The sequence below is a fragment of the Canis lupus genome, chromosome 20, assembly GCF_003254725.2.
Source record: "Canis lupus dingo isolate Sandy chromosome 20, ASM325472v2, whole genome shotgun sequence".
NCBI classification, from domain to species: Eukaryota; Metazoa; Chordata; class Mammalia; order Carnivora; family Canidae; genus Canis; species Canis lupus.
In genome coordinates, this window is record NC_064262.1 from 52,092,895 (window position 1) to 52,115,440 (window position 22,546).

At 47.7% G+C, this 22,546-nt stretch overlaps 1 protein-coding gene across 7 annotated transcripts in view; it reads left to right on the forward strand.

Moving 5' to 3' along the window:
• The first annotated feature begins 2,867 nt into the window (after positions 1-2,867).
• Positions 2,868-22,546, forward strand: part of LOC112666455 (mucin-16) — an 84,508-nt gene continuing 64,829 nt past the window's right edge. For all 7 annotated transcript variants that reach the window (XM_049097638.1, XM_049097639.1, XM_049097637.1 and 4 more), the window contains exons 1-6: positions 2,868-8,689; positions 9,624-10,175; positions 11,845-11,958; positions 15,999-18,914; positions 20,017-20,141; positions 20,236-20,303. In XM_049097638.1, the coding sequence (XP_048953595.1) occupies positions 2,875-8,689; positions 9,624-10,175; positions 11,845-11,958; positions 15,999-18,914; positions 20,017-20,141; positions 20,236-20,303 (9,590 nt within the window). In that variant the 5' untranslated portion in view covers positions 2,868-2,874. The remainder of the gene's footprint in view (positions 8,690-9,623; positions 10,176-11,844; positions 11,959-15,998; positions 18,915-20,016; positions 20,142-20,235; positions 20,304-22,546) is intronic.

Consider the following 22,546-nt stretch of genomic DNA (forward strand, 5'->3'; position numbering starts at 1 on the left):
GCAGATATAGCCATGGCCACAAAAACAGTCCTCTCTGGGGTCTCATCTCAGGGCACAGGAACCACAGATGTATCAGCTACAGCCTCCTGGGCAACGAGTCACATGGTTGGGACTGAGGGCTCAACACAGTCACACATGACCATTAGCATGGACACAGAGTCTCAGGGGGTGTCACAGACAAGCCCTTCCTCTGAAGTCGACATCAGATCCCCATCGTCCCTGGAGCCCTCGCATGCCATGAGCTTGACTTCGCTAGCATCCCCCACATCACAGACCAGTGACCGTTCTTCACCTGTACCTGCCAGCACACTTGGAGTCTCTGACCTGCTGAAGCCCACCAGCGAGTGGACCACAAGCACGGCACCTGTGACAAGTTCACCTTCAGATTTGATCAGCACCTCAGAAGGGATACAGGCCACTTGGGAAGCCTCTACTGCCACAGTGGACATCCAGCATTCTGACCACACAGCAGTGACCACTGTGGGGAACATCACTTCCACACAGGAGTCCCAATCCTCTGCCCTCCCTGGCTCAGAGACCCCCAAAAGCACCACTCCAATTGTCACCTCTTCCTTCAGTCAAGACTTAATGATATCCACAACATTGCCTGGCCTTTCTGAAACCAGAGAGTTTGAGACACCGTCAAAGTCATCCCTGTCTCCAGAGCCAAGGGTCACCAGCACCGTGGGCCACACCAGAATGGCCACCGGGAACACAACTGTCCCTCATGAGCAGTCCACTGCTAGTCCTACTGTGGCCTCCATGACACATGTCATCTCCTCGAGCCAGGTGTCTGACTCTGGCCCTACTCAGTCTACAATATCACAAGACGTTTCCATGAGTGTCAACACCATGGTGTCTACCTCCCCTGTCCTGACAGTGTCTGCAGATAATGCCAAAACAGTCTTTCCTGGGGCTTCATCACAGGTTGCAAGAACCACATCTGCTTCAGCCCTGGCCTCCCAGGCAGAGAGTCAAACGACTAGGACTGAGGGCTCAACACAGTCACACATGACCATTAGCATGGACACAGCGTCTGAGGGGGTGCCACAGACAAGCCCTTCCTCTGAAGTCGACATCAGATCCCCATCGTCCCTGGAGCCCTCGCATGCCATGAGCTTGACTTCGCTAGCATCCCCCACATCACAGACCAGTGACCGTTCTTCATCTGTCCCTGCCACCTCACTTGGAGTCTCTGACCGGCTGAAGACCACCAGCGAATGGACAACAAGCATGGCACCTGTGACAAGTTCACCTTCAGATTTGATCAGCACTTCAGAAGGGATACAGGCCACTTGGGAAGCCTCTACTGCCACAGCAGACATCCAAGATTCCAGTAACACAGAGGTAACCAGTGTGGAGACTGACACTTCCTCACAGGGGTCACAATCCTCTGCTCCACCTGGCTCAGAGACCACCAAAGGCACCACTCCAATTGTGATCTCTTCCCTCAGTCAGTCCTCCACAGTCTCCACACCATTGCCTGGCCTTTCTGAAGCCACAGAGCTGGAGACACAGTCAAAGTCATCTCTGTCTCTGGAGCCAACGGACACCAGCACCATGCCTCACAACAGCATGGCCAGGGAAAACATCACTGTCCCTTCTGGGCCGCCCACTGCTAGTCCTACTATGGCCTCCATGACAGATGTCATCTCCTCTAGAAGGACGTCAGTCCCTGGCCCTGCTCAGTCCACAATGTCACCAGACATTCCCAAGAGTATTAACACCAGGCTCTCGACCTTCCCTGTCACGACAGTGTCTGCAGATATAGCCATGGCCACAAAAACAGTCCTCTCTGGGGTCTCATCTCAGGGCACAGGAACCACAGATGTATCAGCTACAGCCTCCTGGGCAACGAGTCACATGGTTGGGACTGAGGGCTCAACACAGTCACACATGACCATTAGCATGGACACAGAGTCTCAGGGGGTGTCACAGACAAGCCCTTCCTCTGAAGTCGACATCAGATCCCCATCGTCCCTGGAGCCCTCGCTTGCCATGAGCTTGACTTCGCTAGCATCCCCCACATCACAGACCAGTGACCGTTCTTCACCTGTACCTGCCAGCACACTTGGAGTCTCTGACCTGCTGAAGCCCACCAGCGAGTGGACCACAAGCACGGCACCTGTGACAAGTTCACCTTCAGATTTGATCAGCACCTCAGAAGGGATACAGGCCACTTGGGAAGCCTCTACTGCCACAGTGGACATCCAGCATTCTGACCACACAGCAGTGACCACTGTGGGGAACATCACTTCCACACAGGAGTCCCAATCCTCTGCCCTCCCTGGCTCAGAGACCCCCAAAAGCACCACTCCAATTGTCACCTCTTCCTTCAGTCAAGACTTAATGATATCCACAACATTGCCTGGCCTTTCTGAAACCAGAGAGTTTGAGACACCGTCAAAGTCATCCCTGTCTCCAGAGCCAAGGGTCACCAGCACCGTGGGCCACACCAGAATGGCCACCGGGAACACAACTGTCCCTCATGAGCAGTCCACTGCTAGTCCTACTGTGGCCTCCATGACACATGTCATCTCCTCGAGCCAGGTGTCTGACTCTGGCCCTACTCAGTCTACAATATCACAAGACGTTTCCATGAGTGTCAACACCATGGTGTCTACCTCCCCTGTCCTGACAGTGTCTGCAGATAATGCCAAAACAGTCTTTCCTGGGGCTTCATCACAGGTTGCAAGAACCACATCTGCTTCAGCCCTGGCCTCCCAGGCAGAGAGTCAAACGACTAGGACTGAGGGCTCAACACAGTCACACATGACCATTAGCATGGACACAGCGTCTGAGGGGGTGCCACAGACAAGCCCTTCCTCTGAAGTCGACATCAGATCCCCATCGTCCCTGGAGCCCTCGCATGCCATGAGCTTGACTTCGCTAGCATCCCCCACATCACAGACCAGTGACCGTTCTTCATCTGTCCCTGCCACCTCACTTGGAGTCTCTGACCGGCTGAAGACCACCAGCGAATGGACAACAAGCATGGCACCTGTGACAAGTTCACCTTCAGATTTGATCAGCACTTCAGAAGGGATACAGGCCACTTGGGAAGCCTCTACTGCCACAACAGACATCCAAGATTCCAGTAACACAGAGGTAACCAGTGTGGAGACTGACACTTCCTCACAGGGGTCACAATCCTCTGCTCCACCTGGCTCAGAGACCACCAAAGGCACCACTCCAATTGTGATCTCTTCCCTCAGTCAGTCCTCCACAGTCTCCACACCATTGCCTGGCCTTTCTGAAGCCACAGAGCTGGAGACACAGTCAAAGTCATCTCTGTCTCTGGAGCCAACGGACACCAGCACCCTGTGGTACACCAGCATGGCCATGAAAAACACCACTTTCCCTTCCGAGCTGTCTACTGCTAGTCCTCCTGTGGCCTCCACGACAGATGTATTCTCCATGAACAGGATGTCTCTCCCTGGCCCTGCTCAGTCTACAATGTCACCAGACATTTCCAAGAGTGTCAACACCATGGTCTCTACCTTCCCTGACCTGACTGTGTCTGCATATAATGCAATGGTCACCAACACAGTCCTCCCTGGGACCTCATCACAGGGCACCCATTCCTTGGCTGTATCAGCCACGGCCTCCTGGGCAGAGAGTCACAAGGTTGGAACTCAGGACTCATCACAGTCACATATGACCATAAACATGGACACAGGGTCTGAGGGGGCACCACAGACAAGCCCTTCTGAACTCAACAGATCACCATCTTCCCTAGTACCTTCACATTCCATGAGCTTGACTTCTCCAGCAACCCACACATCGCAGACCAGTGGCTTTTCTACACCTGTCCCTGACACCTCACCTGGAGCCCCTGATTTGCTGACGACCACCGGCGGATGGACCACAAGCTTGGCAACTGTGACAAGTTCACCTTCAGATTTGATAAGCACCTCAAATAGGATACAGTCCACATGGGAATCCTCTACTGCCACAGCAGAAACCCAGGGTTCTGACAACACAGTGGTAACCAGTGTGGGGACCATCATTTCCACACAGGAGTCCCACTCCTCCACCCCAATTGGCTCAGAGACCCCCAATGTCACCACCCCAATCATCACCTCTTTCCCCAGTGAGGACTCCACAGTCTCCACACCTTTGGCTGGCCTTTCTGAAACCACGGAGTTGGCAACACAGTTAACATCATCCCTGTCTCTGGAGCCAGGGGACACTAGCACCAGGCAGCACACCAGCGTGGTCAGAGAAAACATCACAGTCCACACTGAGATCTCCACTGCTAGTCCTACTGTTGCCTCTATGACAGATGTCATCTCCTCTAGCAAGATTTCCGTCCCTGGTCCTACTCAGTCCACCATGTCACCAGACATTCCCACAAGTATACACACCAGGCTCTCCAGCTTACCTGTCATGACAGTGTCTGCAGGGATAACCATGGCCACCAAAACAGTCCTCCCAGGAGCCTCATCACAGGGCACACGAAGCACAGATGCATCAGCCACGTCCTCCTCGGCAATGAGTCATACAGTTGGGACCAAGGACTCAACACAGACACACATGACCATTAGCAAGGACGCAGAGTCTGAGGGGGTGCCCCAGACAAGCCCTTCCTCTGAACATGATGTCAGATCCCCATCTTCCCTGGAGCCCTCACATGTCAAGAGCTTGACTTCGCTACCATCCTTCATATCACACACCAATGGCCGTTCTTCACCTGTCTCTGCCACCTCACTTGGAGTCTCTGACCTGCTGCAGACCACCAGCAGAAGGACCATAGACTTGCCACCTGTGACAAGTTCACCTTCATATTTGATCAGCACCTCAGAAGGGATACAGGCCACATGGAAAACCTCCACTGCTACAGTGGAAATCCAGCCTTCCCCCAACACAGCACTGAGCAGCATGGGGATCATCACTTCTTCCCAGGAATCCTCTTCCTCTGCCCCACCTAGCTCAGAGACCCCCAAAGGCACCACTCCAATCATTACCTCTTTCCTCAGTCAGGACTTGATGATCTCCACATCATTACCTGGCATTTCTGAAACCACAGAGCTTGAGAAACAGTCAAAGTCATCCCTGTCTTTGGAGCTAGGGGACACCAGCACCCAGCGCCACACCAGCATGGCCACAGAATACATGACTGTCTCTCATGAGCTGTCCACTGCTAGTCCTACTATGGCCTCCATGACAGATGTCATCTCCTCGAGCAAGATGTTTGTCCCTGGCCCTGCTCAGTCTACAATGTCACCAGATATTTCCACAAGTATCAGCACCATGGACTCTACCTTCCCTGTCCTGACAGTGTCTGCAGATAATGCAATGACCACCAAAACAGTCCTCCCAGAGGCCTCATCACAGAGCACACAAAGCACAGATGCATCAGCGATGATCTCCTTGGCAGAGAGTCACACGGCTGGGACTCAGAATTCAGCACAGTCACACATGACAATTAGCATGGACACGGGGTCTGAGGGGGTACCACAGACAAGCCCTTCCTCTGAACACCACACCAGATCCCCATCTTCCCTGCTCCCTTCACATGCCATGAGTTTGACTCCTCTAGCATCCCCCACATCACAGTCCCTTGGCCTTTCTGCACCTGTCCCTGCTACCTCTCCTGGAGCCCGTGGCCCACTGACCACCACTGGGGGATGGACCACAAGCTTGGCACCTTTGGCAAGTTCACCTTCAATTGGGAGCAGCACCTCAGAAGGGATACAGGCCACTTGGGAAGCCTCTACTGCCACAGCAGACATCCAGCCTTCTGACAACACAATGGTGACCAGCGTGGGGACCATCACTTCCGTACAGGAGTCCCACTCCTCTGCCCCAGTTGGCTCAGAGACTCCCAAAGGCACCACTCCAATCATCACCTCTTCCCCCAGTGAAGACTCCATGGTTTCCACACCATTGCCTAGCCTTTCTGAACCCACAGAGTTGGAGACCCAAACAGTGTCATCCCTGTCTCCAGAGCCAGGGGACACCAGCACCATGCAGTACAGCAGCATGGCCACGGACAACATGACTGTCCCTTCTGAGGTGTCCACTGCTAGTCCTACAGTGGCCTCCACATCTGAGGTTAACTCGTCTAGTAGGATGTCTGTTCTTGGCTCTGCTCATTCTACAATGTCACCAGATGTTTCCACGAGTATTGACACCTTGGTCTCTACCTTCCCAGTCCTGACAGTGTCTACAGATATAGCCATGGCCACCGAAAGTATCCTACCTGGGGCCTCATCACAGGGAACACGACCCACGGATGCATCAGCCATGGTCTCCCTGTCAGAGAGTCACACAGCTGGGACTCAGGGTTCAGCACAGTCAGACATGACCATTAGTATGGACACTGTGTCTGAGAGGGTACCACCGACAAGCCCTTCCTCTGAACACCACACCAGATCCCCATCTTCCCTGGTCCCCTCACATGGCATGAGCTTGACTTCTCTAGCTTCTCCCACATCTCAGACCAGTGGCTTTTCTACACCTGTCCTTGACACCTCATCTGGAGCCCCTGACCCGCTGAAGACCACCGATGGAAGGACCACAACCTGGGCAGCTGTGAGAAGTTCACCTTCATATTTGATCAGCACCTCAGAAGGCATACAGCCCACTTGGGAAGCCTCTACTGCCATAGAGGACATCCAGCATTCTGACAACACAGTAGCGACCAAGGTGGGGACAATCACTTCCCCACAGGAATCCCACTTTTCTGCCTCACCTGACTCAGAAGCCCCCAAAGCCACCCCTCCAATTGTCACATCTTTCCTCATTCAGGACTCGACAATCTCCACACCATTGCCTAGCCTTTCTGAACCCACAGAGTTGGAGACCCAAACAGTGTCCTCCCTGTCTCCAGAGCCAGGGGACACCAGCACCCTGCGGTACACCAGCATGGGAATGGAAAAGGTCACTATACCTTCTGAGGTGTCCATTACTATTCCTACTGAGGCCAGCAGGACAGATGTTACCTCCTCGAGCAGGCTGTCTGTCCCTGGCCCTGCTCAGTCTACAATGTCAGCAGACATTCCCACGAGTATCGACACCAGGCTCTCCACCTCCCCCAACATGGCCCTTATAACCCTGGCCACCAAAGCACTCTACCATGTGGCCTCATCACAGGGCACACGAAGCACAGATACATCAGCAACAGTCTCCTTGACAGAGAGTCACACAGCTGAGACTCAGAGCTCAGCACAGTCAGACACGACCATTAGCATGTACACAGGTTCTCAGGGGGTGCCCCAGACAAGCCCTTCCTCTGAACACCACACCAGATCTCCATCTTCCCTGGTCCCTTCACATGCCATGAGCTCGACTTCTCTAGCATCCCCCACATCTCATACCAGTGGCTTTTCTGCACCTGTCCCTGCCACCTCACCTGGAGCCCCTAGCCTGCTTACAACTACAGGAGGAAGGACCACAACCTTGGCACCTGTGACAAGTTTATCTTCAGATTTGATCAGCACCTCAGAAGGGATAAAGGCTACTTGGGAATCCTCTACTGCCACAGCAGACAACCAAAGTTCCATCAACACAGTGGTGAGCAGTGTGGGGACCATCACTTCTATCCAGGGGTCACACTCCTCTGCCACACCTGGCTCAGAGATCCCCAAAGGCACCACTCCAATTGTCACTTCTTCCCTTAGTCAAGACTCCACAGTTTCCACACCATTGACTGGCCTTTCTGACACCAACGAGTATGAGACACAGTCAAAATCATCCCTGTCTCCAGAGCCAAGGGTCACCAGCACCGTGTGGCACACCAGCATGGCCACAGAAAACACGACTGTCCCTTCTGAGCTGTCCACTGCTAGTCCTACTGTGGCCTCCATAACAGAGGTCATCTCGTCTAGCAGGATGTCTGTCCCTGGCTCTGCTCAGTCTACAATGTCACCAGACGTTTCCTCGAGTATTGACACCAGGCTCTCTACCTTCCCAGTCCCGACAGTGTCTGCAGATACAGCCATGGCCACCAAAACAGTTCCCCCCGGGGCCTCATCACAGGGCACACAAACCATGGGTGCATCAGCCACGGTCTTCCTGTCAGAGAGTCACACAGCTGGGACTCAGGGCTCAGTACAGTCAGACATGACCATTAGCATGGACACAGCATCTGAGGGCCTGCCCCAGACAAGCCCTTCCTCTGAACAGGACATGAAATCCCCATCTTCCCTGGTGCCTTCACATGCCATGAGCTTGACTTCTCTAGCATCCCCCATATCACAGACCAGTGGCTTTTCTGCACCTGTCCTTGCCACCTCACCTGGAGTCCCTGAACCGCTGATGACCACTGGAGGATGGACCACAAGCTTGGCACCTGTGACAAGTTCACCTTCAGATTGGAGCAGAACCCCAGAAGGGATACAGGCCACTACTGAACCCTCTACTGCCACAGTGGAAATCCTGCGTTCTGACAACACAGCAGTGGCCAGTGTTGGGACGAACCCTTCCGCACAGGAGTCCCACTCCTCTGCCCCACCTGGGTCAGAGACCCCCAAAGGCACCACTCCAGTTGTCACTTCTTCCCTCAGTGAGAAATTCATGGGCTCCACACAGTTGCCTGGCCTTTCTGAAGCCACAGAGTCTAAATCACCCCTTAGTATGGAACCATGGGAAACCAGCACCTCTAGGCCCACCTACCAGGCCATAGAGAAAACTACTCTCCCTTCTGATGTGTTCACCAGTAATGCTGTCGAATCCTCCAAAACAGGTATCTTGTCCTCTAGTAGGAACACTGTCCCTGGCCCTGCTCCATCCATGTTACCTGATATTCCTGCAAGAATCAACACCAGGCTTTCTACTTCTTCCCTTTTTTGATCATAGGAAAATCACCCTTTTAACTGATACATCCTTTGGGGATGCATCAAAGATCACTCTTGGATGCATCAACCACAATCCTGGGTAGAGTGGTTGGTTTTAGCACAGGCTACATGACCACTAGTATTGTGAATGTTTGTAAGGGGTTATGTGAATTTTTTTTTCTTTTTTCAAACTTTGTGCTTCGTTTTTCTGGCAGTGATCCCTTCCACGATATTACTTTTAAATTTTTTTCACAGTATCTTTAGTAAATGTCATTTCCTATTCCTGTGACCTCACTTCTCATTTTTGTCCCTGTAAAGCTTAGTTTCTTCTTATAGTCTTGGAAACTAAAATCATTTTACCTCTAGTTTTTAAGAACACCTTCCTTGAAACATTGGCCACCTTTGATGTTACCACAGATTTTAAAAGTATGAATATTTTTTATAAATATAACTTTAATGTGCTGACTAGCCTTGGTAGATATCATACACCTTCCTCTGTCCCCTTCTCTGTGACCTTGCAGAGCCTCTTTCCAGTTGATAGTATCTGTTCTATGGAGGAGACCACTATGTCTACTTCAGTACTTGTCTTTTTTTGACCCCAGAACATTGAGACAGGTCCACTTTCCCATGTCTTTTCTGGACTGCAGGAGATACTCATATCCCTGGACTCTAGTTCCACCACTCCCACATATACACCTTTATCTCCTCGTCCACCATGTTTTGAAGTGTTCCAAGTCTGATATTACCTTTTTGGTTTTGGTTTCAGACCAGCCTTCAGCTGGCCAGTGTGCTAAAATTTCAGTGGAAATCTCTCTCTCACTCTTATGCTTCTCTCTTGTGCAGGGTCTGCTGGTATAACCTCCTCTCCAGAACCCAAGCTTTCCATGTCTGTGTCAGAAATTACTTATCACCTGAGCACCGTAAAGCTGTCTTCAGGTGAGGCCATTTCAACTGACACATCGGTGCCTTCTCTGTCTGCAGCTACAGTCACATCTGGAGTTTCAGGTGCCAGCCCAGCTGCCTTCTCATCCAGTTCATTTTTGAGAACAGAACCAGGCCCTGGAGATGCCATGTCCACCATTGCAGAGAGTCTACCTTCATCAGCTTCAATACCATTTCCCTCTTCGACCTTCACTACTGCTTATTCTTCAATCAGCCCAGCCCCTCAGGGAATTACTTCCTCACTGGTTACCCAGCGTACAGTGGGCACCAACATCGGGACAGAGAAGAGCACTGCTGAACAACCCTTGGCTGTGGTCAGTACTTTGGAAACATGGACTGAACCAGTCAGGACATCTTTGTCATCCAATGTGGATACCAGAATAACAGAACAAATTCACTTGGAAGCAGTGACAAGTCCTTCTCAACTTCCTGTAAATTCAACACAGTTGACAAGTAAGGTCCCATAGCTCCTATACGTCTATTTTCAGTGGCTTATATGAAATGACCCTTTTCCTGAAAGGCATAAGGGAGTTAATGAGTTTATAACTGCACGGAAATTCTTTTAGGAAACATTTGTTGATCTATCCTCAGTCCTAGGCTAGAAACTAGGAAACAAAGTATAAGTAAGCAAGTAGATGATTCTAGTACCATGATAGATGTTTTAACATTACTATGATTATGATGATAATGCTAACAACAGCAGATTTTTTTATAGGGCACTTATTCTGTGTCAGGCACTGTTGTATTAAGTTATTTAATCCTTACTGGAACACAATTTGAAGAAAGGATGATTATAAACCCATTTTTACAGATTAGTAAAATGAGGCACAGACGGTTATGTAATCCACTCAAAATCAATCACAAAGCTAGTAAGTGGTAAGAATTCAGACTGTGTGGCTCTAGGAGTCTATGTTCTTAGTTATTAGGCTAAGTAGGAGTGGTCAGAAAGGGAGGAGAAAAAGCAGGAGACTCTGACATTGCAGAAGCTGTAGGATGGGAGATTTTTAGGAAGGAAAATGGTCAGTTCTGTCAAATGCTACTAATAGTCAAATTGAAATGAGGGGAGTCTTTCTATAACATTTGGGCACTCAGGGACTTTAATGAAGGGAGTATGAGTAAGTTGCAAAGAACTAGAACTAGAACTACACATAGATGCCGGGGAGATATCCCCCATTTTAATTACATTTTCTACTTTAAATTCAATTTGCCAACATATAGTATAGCACCCAGGGCTCATCCCATCAAGTGCCCTCCTCAGTACTCGTCACTCAGTTACCCCATCATCCCCCCACTGTCCTCCCCTTCCACAACCCTTTGTTTGTTTCCCAGAGTTAGGATATCCCCCTTTGAATTGAGTGTGTTTCTATATTAAGAACAGAGTCAAAAGTAAGGGAAAAGTGAAAGGAAAAGGTGAGCAAAGGAAATGATGGAACAAAGTAATGATGCAATGGGGGAAGGATTCGGGGTCAAGGAGGTACACCATCTCCAAGAGATCCTTAGATGAAGAAGGGAACCTCTTGGGGATTGAATTCCTCTGAAAAGTTGAATTTGCCCCCAACTTTTGTTTGGGAGACAAGTGTAACGAAGTCCTCTAACTACTTTAGCACCTGCGTTGCTAGACAATATCTATAGGAAGATGAATTGGCTACCTCTCAATTCACAGTAAAATTAGACACATTGAATAGTGTTGATGCATGTCTTAAAAGGTGGCTCAGTAGTTGAGTCATGGATGTTCAGTAAGCAAGTGATGAGTGGGATGATAAGAATATAGAAGAGTGGTTGGATGGATATAAGGGTAAAAGGAAGAATGGAAAGACATATAAATGAAAGAAGAGAGATCTGATATATAGAAAGGAGGATTGATGTAGAGAAGGGAGAAAAGAAGGAAGGATGGATGGGTAGATATAGGGATAGGTGGAATGAAAGATGGACAAATCTACAGGTGGATGAATGGGTCAATGGACAGGGGTGGCCACTTGTAACACATAGCCTGGCTCAAGTCCATACAGATGGACTTGAGAAGGATTGAATTGTATAGTCATCTAAGTGGATCCAGTTAGACAGTGCTCTCCTTCTGGATAAGATGAATTAACTCAGGTTTCTTCTCCAACCTCACTTGCAGGGACTGATGGCATCGTGGAACGCATCACAAAGATACCCAATGAAGCAGTCCATGGAGGTGCCACAGGACCAATCCATGTCCATGTGTCACCCACATCATCTGCTAGTCCTAGAGGTAGGTTCAACTTTGCTTACTTCCCAGTAATCCCACATGTGGCCTTATTTCCTTTTCCAGAGAGATGGCATGTTTGTTTCTTTAGAGGAAGAACAATGGTGGGGTGGCCATGGGCTTCCCTGTCTTAGCTGGATTTTTGTCTAATAGCTACCGGGTGGATGTTGCCACTTTTCTTTTACTCATAACATGCATAGTGAGTTGAGTTCAAGATTGGATATGTCAGTTCCACAAATATGACCCAGTTTAACTTAATTCTGAAAATGCTTATTAATCACTTTCATTGTATTAGAGGCTGTGCTGAAATGGAGGATGCACAGATGAAAATACTGTATCCAGGGATCCCTGGGTGGCGCAGCGGTTTGGCGCCTGCCTTTGGCCCAGGGCGCGGTCCTGGAGACCTGGGATCGAGTCCCACGTCGGGCTCCCGGTGCATGGAGCCTGCTTCTCCCTCTGCCTGTGTCTCTGCCTCTCTCTCTCTCTCTCTGTGACTATCATAAATAAATTTAAAAAAATTAAAAAAAAAAAGAAAATACTGTATCCATGGAGCTCTCAGACCAGCAGGGAAGCAACAAAGGAACAGAATTACTATGATGCAACTTTAAACATATGCAATGAAGATATATTTGAACTATAGAAGGAAAGCTTAATGAGGAAGATAATATTTGAATTGGGTTTGAAAGAATGACTAGGGATTTAACAGAAAGATGAAGGGGGTTGATGAAGACATTCTGGATAGAGGGAACAGGCATGTGCAAAGGCATGGAGAGGGATAAGACTGGAAATATTTGGGAGGTACAAAAAAATTGCTAAAATGTGAGATAGAAGGATGGAGTGGTGGAAAATGATACTGGAGACAGAGGCAGAAAACAACATTCAGAAAACCTTCTAAGGCTTGGTAATGCTTGGTTGGATATTCTTTAACAAAAGGACAAAGAATTTTGAGGCAAAAAAAGGTTTGACAAACATGTTGTTCCTTCCTAAAGAACCATATCATGTATAAACATATTAAAGGCTCTGAGAAATCCTACTGTAAAGAAAGTGTTTAGCTTTATTCAACATAAGAGTTTTACACAGTTACTTGACTACATAATCTTTCTCTCTAAAAGGCACCTGCTAACATTTCTCAGTGATTATTCTGCCTGAGAGTTTAAGAAGTGCAGGTGTATAGCAAGGGGTTCTCCTCACTGTGTGGTTAAAAGCTAAAGCTCCCCATACCCATTGATTTATTCCCAAGATTTTTGGAGCCCAGACTATTTTACATTTTGGAAGCTTTCTGCAAGATACAGGCTTTAGACAGAGTTACCCCACAATCAGATGATTAGTCTCATCCTGTGACCCAGGTGTCTTTGGTTGGATTTCCTCAAAAGCAGAGTTGAGTTAAGGATATGGGGCAAGTGGCTTGTCTCAGGTGGGGGATAGTCCCAGGAAGCACTGGAGAACACAAGGAAAGGAAGTGAATGCAAGTTGCATTCATGAGCAGGCCACAGCTGTGAACAACAGTGTCAGTCCCACTAGGAAGCTCTGGGAGACAGCAGAGAGTACCTCAGTGTTGTTCTATCTGAGGAACGAAGTGGATGGGGCATTTGTTGTCCGACTCTCTTCTATCATTGGCTCTAGAATGTTTGATCCTTGGGTAATAACTCTCAATACTTCCAGCCTACCCCCTGCCCCCACCACAGGCTAAGTGAGAGCCCTTAGGAGTGGAGTCACAGGGGCTGCATCAGGACCCCCTTGGGGTCACTATATGGAATATAGTTGGGCATTGACAGGATTGGTTACATCAGTTCACCAGGAAATGAATCACTGGGTTTCAGGTGGTGACCAGTATTTAGATAGCAAAGCATATGAGGAATAGCTAACAGTTTTCATTGACTCCTTTCAATATAGAGCAGGGTTTCTCAACCTCAGCCCTATTAGGCAAATAATTACTTGTGAGCTGTCCTGTGCACTGTAGGATGTTTAGCAGCATCCTTGGCTTCTACTCATTAGACGCCAGTAGCATCCTACACATACACACAGTTGTGCCAACCAAGACTGTCTCCCAACATTGCCAAGTATCCCCTGGGAACAAAATCACCCCGGATTGAGAACCTGAACCAAAAAACTTCTGTTTAACATTCTCTCCAGATGTGTATTTCCTCCTTACGTTCTTCTCTTTTCATCAGAACCCCCACAAAATCCTGAAATTCAGTTAGAGAATGATACACTACAGTGCCAGAGAGCATTGGTTTAACATGAGGCAGAATAATGTTTGAATTTCCACATTAGCAGTCAGTAGCTGTGTGACCTTGGCAGATGATGATCTCTGAGTTTCTGTCTTTCTCTTCTATGAAACCACAAGAATAATATGATGTATATTCAGTGCTCTGGTGAGGATCAAAGAGATAAAACATGCTAGGTGCTTGCAAATGTCCCTCTTCCTCCTTTCCCCCTCCTCCTCTTCTTTCCCCTCCTCTTCCTCCTCATCACCAAATACATATTAAGCACTTCAGTATGTCCACTCTCAGAAATTTAGGGGTTTGGGATAGTCTTAGCAAAAGAGGGACATCACTTTTCCATCAGAGTCTAAATCCCCTTTATTTTGTCCCTGGATCAAGTGCCGATAGTCTTGTGGTCCTTATAGAGAAGTCTGCTGGTTGTTCTCCTGCCTTCCTGGGGACCATTTTTTGAAGCTCCAGTCAGCAGCTGCTGTCTCAGCCAATGTGACTTTATGCATCTTCAGGGTCTGAATTCCAGTCACCCTGGCCAGCTTCAGTACTGGTCTAGCATGATTCCTGGCAAATCTGACTCCGCAAATAGTTATTTTGTAGTGGAAATACAAAAAGTAGCAGTTGTAGAAACAGTAGTAATAACCAGTAATAGTTGGTAAGAGTAGCAGTAACAACAATAATAGTAACAATGGTAATAGAAGTAACAGCAATGATGGTAGATATTAGCCGTGGTAGTAGTCACAGCATTAGTAATAGTGGCAATAAGAGCAGTCATGGTAGGTAGTAGCAGTGACAGTAGTAATGGCAGTAACAGCAGGTAGTTGTAGAAGTAGCAGTGGTAGTATTGTGAGCCAGGAGGCACCAGGCTTGGTGCACTTTTAAAAAAGATTTATTAATTTATTTGAGCGAGAGAGCATGCGTAAGAGTGAGAGAGCAAGAGCAGGGGAGAGGGAGAGAGAAATCTGAACAGACTTTAGGCTGAGCACAGAGCCCAACATGGGGCTCGATCCTACAACTGTGAGATCACCACCTGAGCCGAAACCAAGAGTTGGCTGCCCAACCGATTGAGCCAGCCAAGCGCCCCAGCTTGGTACATTTTTATCAGCATTCTGAGATGGCCACTCTACTTATACCTACTTTTCAAATGAGAAGATGAAAGTCGAGCAAGGTTTGATAATACATCCAATTAGTGGAGAAGCCAGAATGTAAGTGCAGGACTGCCTTCTTCCAGAACCCAAGTTCTTAAGTACAATGACACATAATCTCTCTCAAGCCAAAGGAGACCTGTCTCTGCATACATCCATCTACATATCCGTTCATTCACTCATTCATTCATTTATTCAACAAATTTTTGTGGACGCCTCCTATATGCCAAGCAGTCTTCTAGCTATTAATAGCTATTATCAAGCAGACTGTGAGGAGTGCCAGGGTGCAGACTCAGGCAGTAGAATAGTGAAATATTGAGAAGGGAGAAATTAATTCTGACATGGATTGACATGTAAAGGTCAATTTGAGAGTCTGGAAGCTGATGAAAGATGGGCAAGGCAGACAGAGAAAACAGCTTGAACAAAGGGTTAGGGACTGAAGAGTACAGACAACATTTGGGAACAGGGAGTGGTTAAGAATTCACGGAGTTACAGCACAAGGTGAGAAGGGGAAGGTGCAGGAATGTCAATGACAATTCCTTTTCCCATTCCAGAAGCACTGCAGGCATATCCCAGGCAGACACATTTCTCTTCCTTTCCTCATGTGGAGAAAAAATAAGCTATTGCCAGAACAGTAAGCAACAATCATTTTGTCCAAACTGTGTGTCCATCCCCCAATTCACAGGACTACCAACAGAGTGGACAGAAAGAGCAGAGATCACAGCTCTGAAGCCCACCTCTACAGCAACTTTGACCACTACAGTCTCTACTCCCACTTCCGGAATGCTGACTCTCCTCGGGACATCAGGTAAAACGGCCAGCACAAGCACAAGAAGAACAATTATTACAGCCCCAGATGTTTCCCCTGATGTTCTAGAAATGACAGCTTCATTGGCCACCAGACCTGAAGCAGAGACCAGCACAGAGGTTCCCAGGACAACCTCATCTGTCTTCAATAGAGGGTCAGAAACCACACCGTTACTGGTCCTGAGTTCCGAAGCAAAGAACAGTTCACCTGTTCCAACTCTGACTGTTTTCTTTGGTGAGCCAGAGGCCACAACCTCATGGGTCACTCATCCTGCAGAAACCAGCTCAACTGTTTCCAGGGAAACCCTGAATGCTTCCCACAGTGAATCATATAGCATACCCCCAACCAGTTCTGGGGAAGACTTCAGTTCAGCTGTTCCAACTCTGACTGTCTTCCCTGGTGTACCAGAAATTGTGACCTCACTGGTGACCAGTCCTGGAGCAGAGACTAGTATGGCTATTTCAACTCTGGCTGATTCCCAAGATGAATCAGAGACCACTGCCTCATGGGTCACTCATCCGGGGGTACAGAGCAGTTCAGCCATTCCAACTTCACATGTCTTCCCTGGTGAGCCAGGGCTGGTGACCTCACTGGATACTAGTTCTGGAGTGGAGATCAGCCCAGCTGATCACACCCTGACTATTTCTCCTGGTGAGCCAGATACAATAGTCTCATTGGTTACCCATTCTGGGGCACAGACTGGTTCAGCCATTCCAACTCCAGCTGTCTCTCCTGGGACAGAAACTATTTCCACTATTACAACTTTGACTGTTTCCCCTGGTGAACCAAATACAACAGCCTCATGGCCTCATTCCAAAGAGAACAGCACATCTGTTTCCAGGATAACTCCAAATTTTTCCCAAAGTGAATTAGACACTGTACTTTCTATGGCCACCACTTCTGGAGCAGAAGCCAGCTCAACCACTCCAGCAATTACTGTCTCACCTGGTATACCAGCTATGGTGACCTCACAGGCCACTAGTTCCAGGACAGATGCCAGTACAACCTCTTTGACTCTGACTGAATCCCTGCATGAATCAGATACAACAGTTTCCTTGGTCACCCATCCTGCAATGTCCAGCCCAATGGTTCCTAGGACAATCCCCAATGTTTCCCATAGTGAATCAGAAAGTGCACCCTCAACAGCCACCAGCCTTGAGACAGAAGCCAGTTCAGCTGTTCCAACTACATCTGTCTCCCCTGGTGTACCAGATATAGTGACTTCACAGGCCACCAGTTCTGGGACAGATGCCAGTATGGTTATTTCACCTCGAACTCTTTCTTCTGGTGAACCAACAAACACAGTCCCATGGGTTAATCATTCTGGATCACAGACCAGTTCTGTTCCAACTCTGACTGTCTCCCCTGGTGTATCAGGGGTGGCAACCTCACTGGTCACCAGTTCTGGGGCAGAGACCAGTACAACTTTTCTAACTCTTACTGATTCCTCACATGATTCAGATACAACAGCCTTACATGTCACCCATTCCACAAAGACCAGCACACTTGTTTCCACAATAACTCCAAATTTCTCCTACAGTGAATCAGATACCTCACTCTCAACAGCCACAACTCCAGGGGTAGAAGTCAATTCACTTCCAGCTAAAACTATCTCATCCAGTGTGCCAGGGTTAGTGACCTTACTGGTTACCAGTTCTGAAGCAGAAACCAATACAACTTTTTCAAGTCTAACTAATTCTCTGCATGAACTAGAGACCACAGCCTCATGGGTCACCCATCCTGAGAAAGAAGCCAGTTCAGCTGTTCCAGCTCTGCCTTCTTCCCCTGGGGAGTCAGATACAGCAGTCTCATTGGTCAACCATCCTACAGAGACCAGCCCAGCAGTTCCCAGGACAACCCCCAATATTTCCCATAGTGAACCATATACCACACACTTGATGGCCACCAGCCATGGGACAGAAGCCAGTTCAATTGCTCCAGCTCCAACAGTCTCTCCTGGTATAACAGATATGGTTACCTCCTGGTTCCCTAGTTCTAAGACAGATGCCAATATGACTATTCCAAGTGTGACACTTTCTCCTGGTGAACCAGCAACTACAACCTTATCAGTCACCCAGTCCAGTGCAAAGACAAGCACAACTGCTTTTCCTCATTTACCAGAGACCATAGCCTCATTATCTATCCAACCCGAGTTGGAGATCAGTGCAGCTCTTCCAACTCAGACTGTTTCCTTCAGTTCAGCAGAAACAACATCCTTCGCCACATCTGTGACCAAGACCAGCAGAGTTCATCTAGGCCCAACTGTCTCACCTGGTGTTTCTGCAGAAACAGCCTCACTCTCCACAGGTCCTGGCACAGACATCAGCACTAGTTCAACTTCAACTCTTTCCCCTACTTTTTTGGCAACCACAGGCTTACTGGCCACCAGCCCTGCATCAGATGCCGGCACAGGTATCTCAACGTTGTCTGCTGGTGTTCTTGGGCTTGTCAGTACCCCTGAAACCACCGGCGAGCCTTATACCTTAACTTCCTGGGGCACAGAACCATCATCACCTGTGACATCAGTTGGACCCCCTGAATTGTCCAAGACTGTGACCTTGAGAGCATCAGAGACCCCAATACCACCTAAAACAAGCCACAGGGAAGGATTGAGTGCAACTACTGTCCTGAAAACCACAATTCTTGAAACCACTAATTTAGCCGCTACAGGTTCAGGCCCCACCATGGCAGAGACCACAACTACCTTCAGTACAATGGCAGGAAGTTCCTTTGTCGCTGAGACCTCACCTGAGATGTCCACCTTGGCCTCTCTGAGTGTTACTTCAGAAACAAGTAAGAATGACTTTTTTTTTTTTTTTGCTGCAGTAAGAATATATATATGCTATAAAACTAGCCATTTAAACCACTTTAAATGTATAATTCAGTGGCATTAATTCTATTCACAGTGTTTTACAAATATCATCCTTTGTCCAAAACGTTTTATTACCCCAAACAGAATCTGTGTACCCATTAGACGTTAGCTTTCCTTTGGACTCCTTTCAGCCCCTCTAATCCACTTCTGTCTTCTTGAATTTGCCTATTTTAGAGATCTCATGTATGTGGAAACAGTATATTTGTTTTTTTGTGTGTGTCTGGCTTATTTCACTGAGTGCAATGTCATGGTGGTTCATCACGTCATAGCGTGTATCAGAATTTCATTCCTGTTTATGGATGAATGACATTCCATTGTATGGATGGGCCACATTTTATCTGTCTGTTCATCTGTTGATGGACACTCAGGCTGTTTCCACCTTTTGGCTACTGTGAACAATGCTGTGATGAATGTGGGTATGCATGGATCTGTTTGAGTCTCTGTTTCCAATTCTTTGGGATAATATCTCGAGAAAGAATTGCTGAGTCATGTGGTGTACTAGTTTGTTAGGGCAGCGGTGAATACCAAACACTGGGTGCTTTGAACAATAGAAATATATCAGTTCTAGAGGCTGAAGGGGATCCTGGGAGAATGTACAGAACATGAATTTTGGAGTCATCCTCTCTGCAGGGGCAGTTAGGGAGCTGAGGTATTTATCCATCAGCTCCCATCAATCATTGCTCCCTGGGCCTGTTTATTCCCCTGAGACAAGGAGATGCAAGCATTGCTGTGTGCTGAAATGGTAAGAGACAAGGGGAAGTGAGAGGACAGTGACCAACTCACCCTGGTTTTCCCAAGACTGTCTCACTTTTCCAACCGGACGTCTGATCCCAGGAACTCACATAGTCCTGGGAACACTGGGATGGTTGGTCACCCTGTATGGGAGGGTCTTGAACAGCAGGCCATTCTAGGCCAAACCCCAAATCAGTGCTGGAGTTAAGGTATGTCCTCAGAGCCTTCCCTCCCATCCCTAGCCCAGGACTGACTCAGGACTGGGTCATTTTACTCTCCCCACCACCACAGCTGCAGTTCCTTTCTTGACACCTTTTACCATCAACTTCACCATCACCAACCTGTACTACACAGAGGACATGGAAAACTCGGCCTCTGAGATATTCAATGCCACTGAGAAAGACCTGCAGCGCCTGGTGAGAGCCCCCCACCAAAGCTCACCTTCTTCCAAGCCTGCCAAACCCTGAAGTCTTGGCCTCTCCAGCTCATCACCCTCTCATTTGTTCCCAGCTCAGGATTTTGTTCGAAAACAGCAGTGTTGGCTCCCTCTACGCTGGCTGCAGGCTGACCTTGCACAGGTGAGGCTTCTTCCAAAGGACTTACAGAACCCCAGTTCTCTCCTTTCTTGGTCCCCCACATCCCAGTCAACCACAGCCTCTGGCCTTTGCCGAGAGGCAGCATATCATATTGGATCCAAAGTGCCTGGGTTTGAACCTTTGCCCTCCCATTTGCTAGCTGTGTGACCTTGGGAAAGTTGTATAACCTCTCTGTTCTTCAATCACATTATCTACAAAGTGGTGATAATACTAGTACCTTACTCTTGGGGTTCTTAATCACTCATCACAATGCCTAGCCCATTGTGAACACTCAATGAGATCTAATAATATTAGCCAGTGTAGTATCTTTGCCAACCATGTCCCCAGAATCCCCGACACTCTGCCTGCCCCAGCTCTTATCTACCCTATTGGGGACAAACTCTGGACACTGCAATTCTGCAGTATATTCCTTGAAAAGAGATAGGGACTTTCCCAAAGGATGTTATATAGAACCAAAGGGGGCAAAAAACCCAAATGTTGAATACTGGCAGGATATATTGCAATTTAAAAATTCCCAAATGGACCTGAACTCTGCAGAAATAATCCATCTTCTCCTCTCTGCCTATGCCCATTTGGTGTCTTCTGAGGTCAGTGGGGGCTCAGAATTCTTTCCGTACATTTCACGACCTTATGACTTCTCCTTGGGGTCTTGCATCCAGCCAATGCAAGTCATCCGCCAGAGAGGGGTGTCTTCTACTCAAATGGCTTCGTGAGAAGAGGTTCCTGGAGTGTTGTAGACCCAAACCATCCTAATGAGTTCTACTCACCACACCTGCCCCCATCACCCCATGAGATGGGGGAATCAATAAGATAATATTGCCCATATGATATGCCACCTAAAAATCTAAGCAATATACATGTTTTCATTCATTTCATCTTTACAACAACATGATTATTATCCTACATTGCAGAAGAGAACACTGAGGCTCAGAGTAGTCAACTTACTTGAGAGGAGCCAGGATTTGAACCCAAAAGTTCTAGATCTTGAATTCCTCCTTTTAACCACAATACAGCAGTGCTCAAGGTCACGGGGATTAACAACTTACATCCTTAAAAGCACTCAGAACTCCAAAGAGCCTGTGGATTTGGAGGTTATTTCTGCTAGTATTTACTGGATTAGAAATTAAAACAAATGTTATAAATATTTATTCATTAATTTATTAAAAGTAATAACTATATGACATGTTAACATAAATAACATAATTTAATGAATAATAGCCATATTTCCCCTGCCTCCCCCAAAAGCATAACAAGAAGAGAGCCATTACTTACCTTTATGCAGATCTTTTTAATGTCTGGCTTAGGAGAAGACACTGGGATATCTGCTTCTGCATTCAGTCTTTTACAATATTTCACTTTGTGGCCTCTGGAAAAAAATTCACAGTGACACTCCTGAGAGAATAAAAGTGAAAATAATGTCTTGGTATGAATATGAAAATATTTTTACTTGATGGACTCCCTGTAAGAGTTTGGGAATACCAGGAGTCCCTGGGCCACACTTTGACAACTATGCTTTGAGTATCATGGATAATAGAAAGAATTCCCAGGCAAGGGAAGAAGGGGATCTTTCTCATTGTAAAGCCCCCAGTGTGGGCCAAGCATAGTAGGTTCAGCTTAAATTCAGGACAAAAGTCCTCTTATCACCTCTTAATTCATTTTCTCTGTTTTTCTCCAAACTTGGTTGCCTGCTCCTAAGGTGTTCCCAATGGGTTGGGATTCCCAATGGGTTAGTCTGGCTTGGGATTCACCAACTTAAAACAAAGTCTTCCTTTCAGGCTCCATGACGGCTGTTACACAGTGTCACAGTCAGCCACAGGGGTGACTCACTCACCTCCTCCAAGGTCTTCAGTCCTTTGCTATTCCTTTCCATACGTGGCCTGGGCTCAGGATTCTTGTTTCCTCCCCGGAAACTCCACACCCCCTATTCCATGACCCAAGCAGGATTCAGCTGTTACTGGAGGGGACACCATCTATACTTACCTTCTTGAGTGGACAAGGACTGTACTAGGTGCTGGTAGTTGACACAATGAACATAAACCAATTAATAAAATGATTGAGGAGCAAAAGAGGGAAATTAGGTATGGAGTAGCCCTGGAGAATACTGCATTTAAGGTGGGGTGGTCTGGATCCCCATATGAGACATAAAAAGATGTGTTTGAGAAAGCAGATGAAACCCAGAGAAGAGTGCTAATACACACCAAGGGGTTCAACGAAGGAAGGCTTTG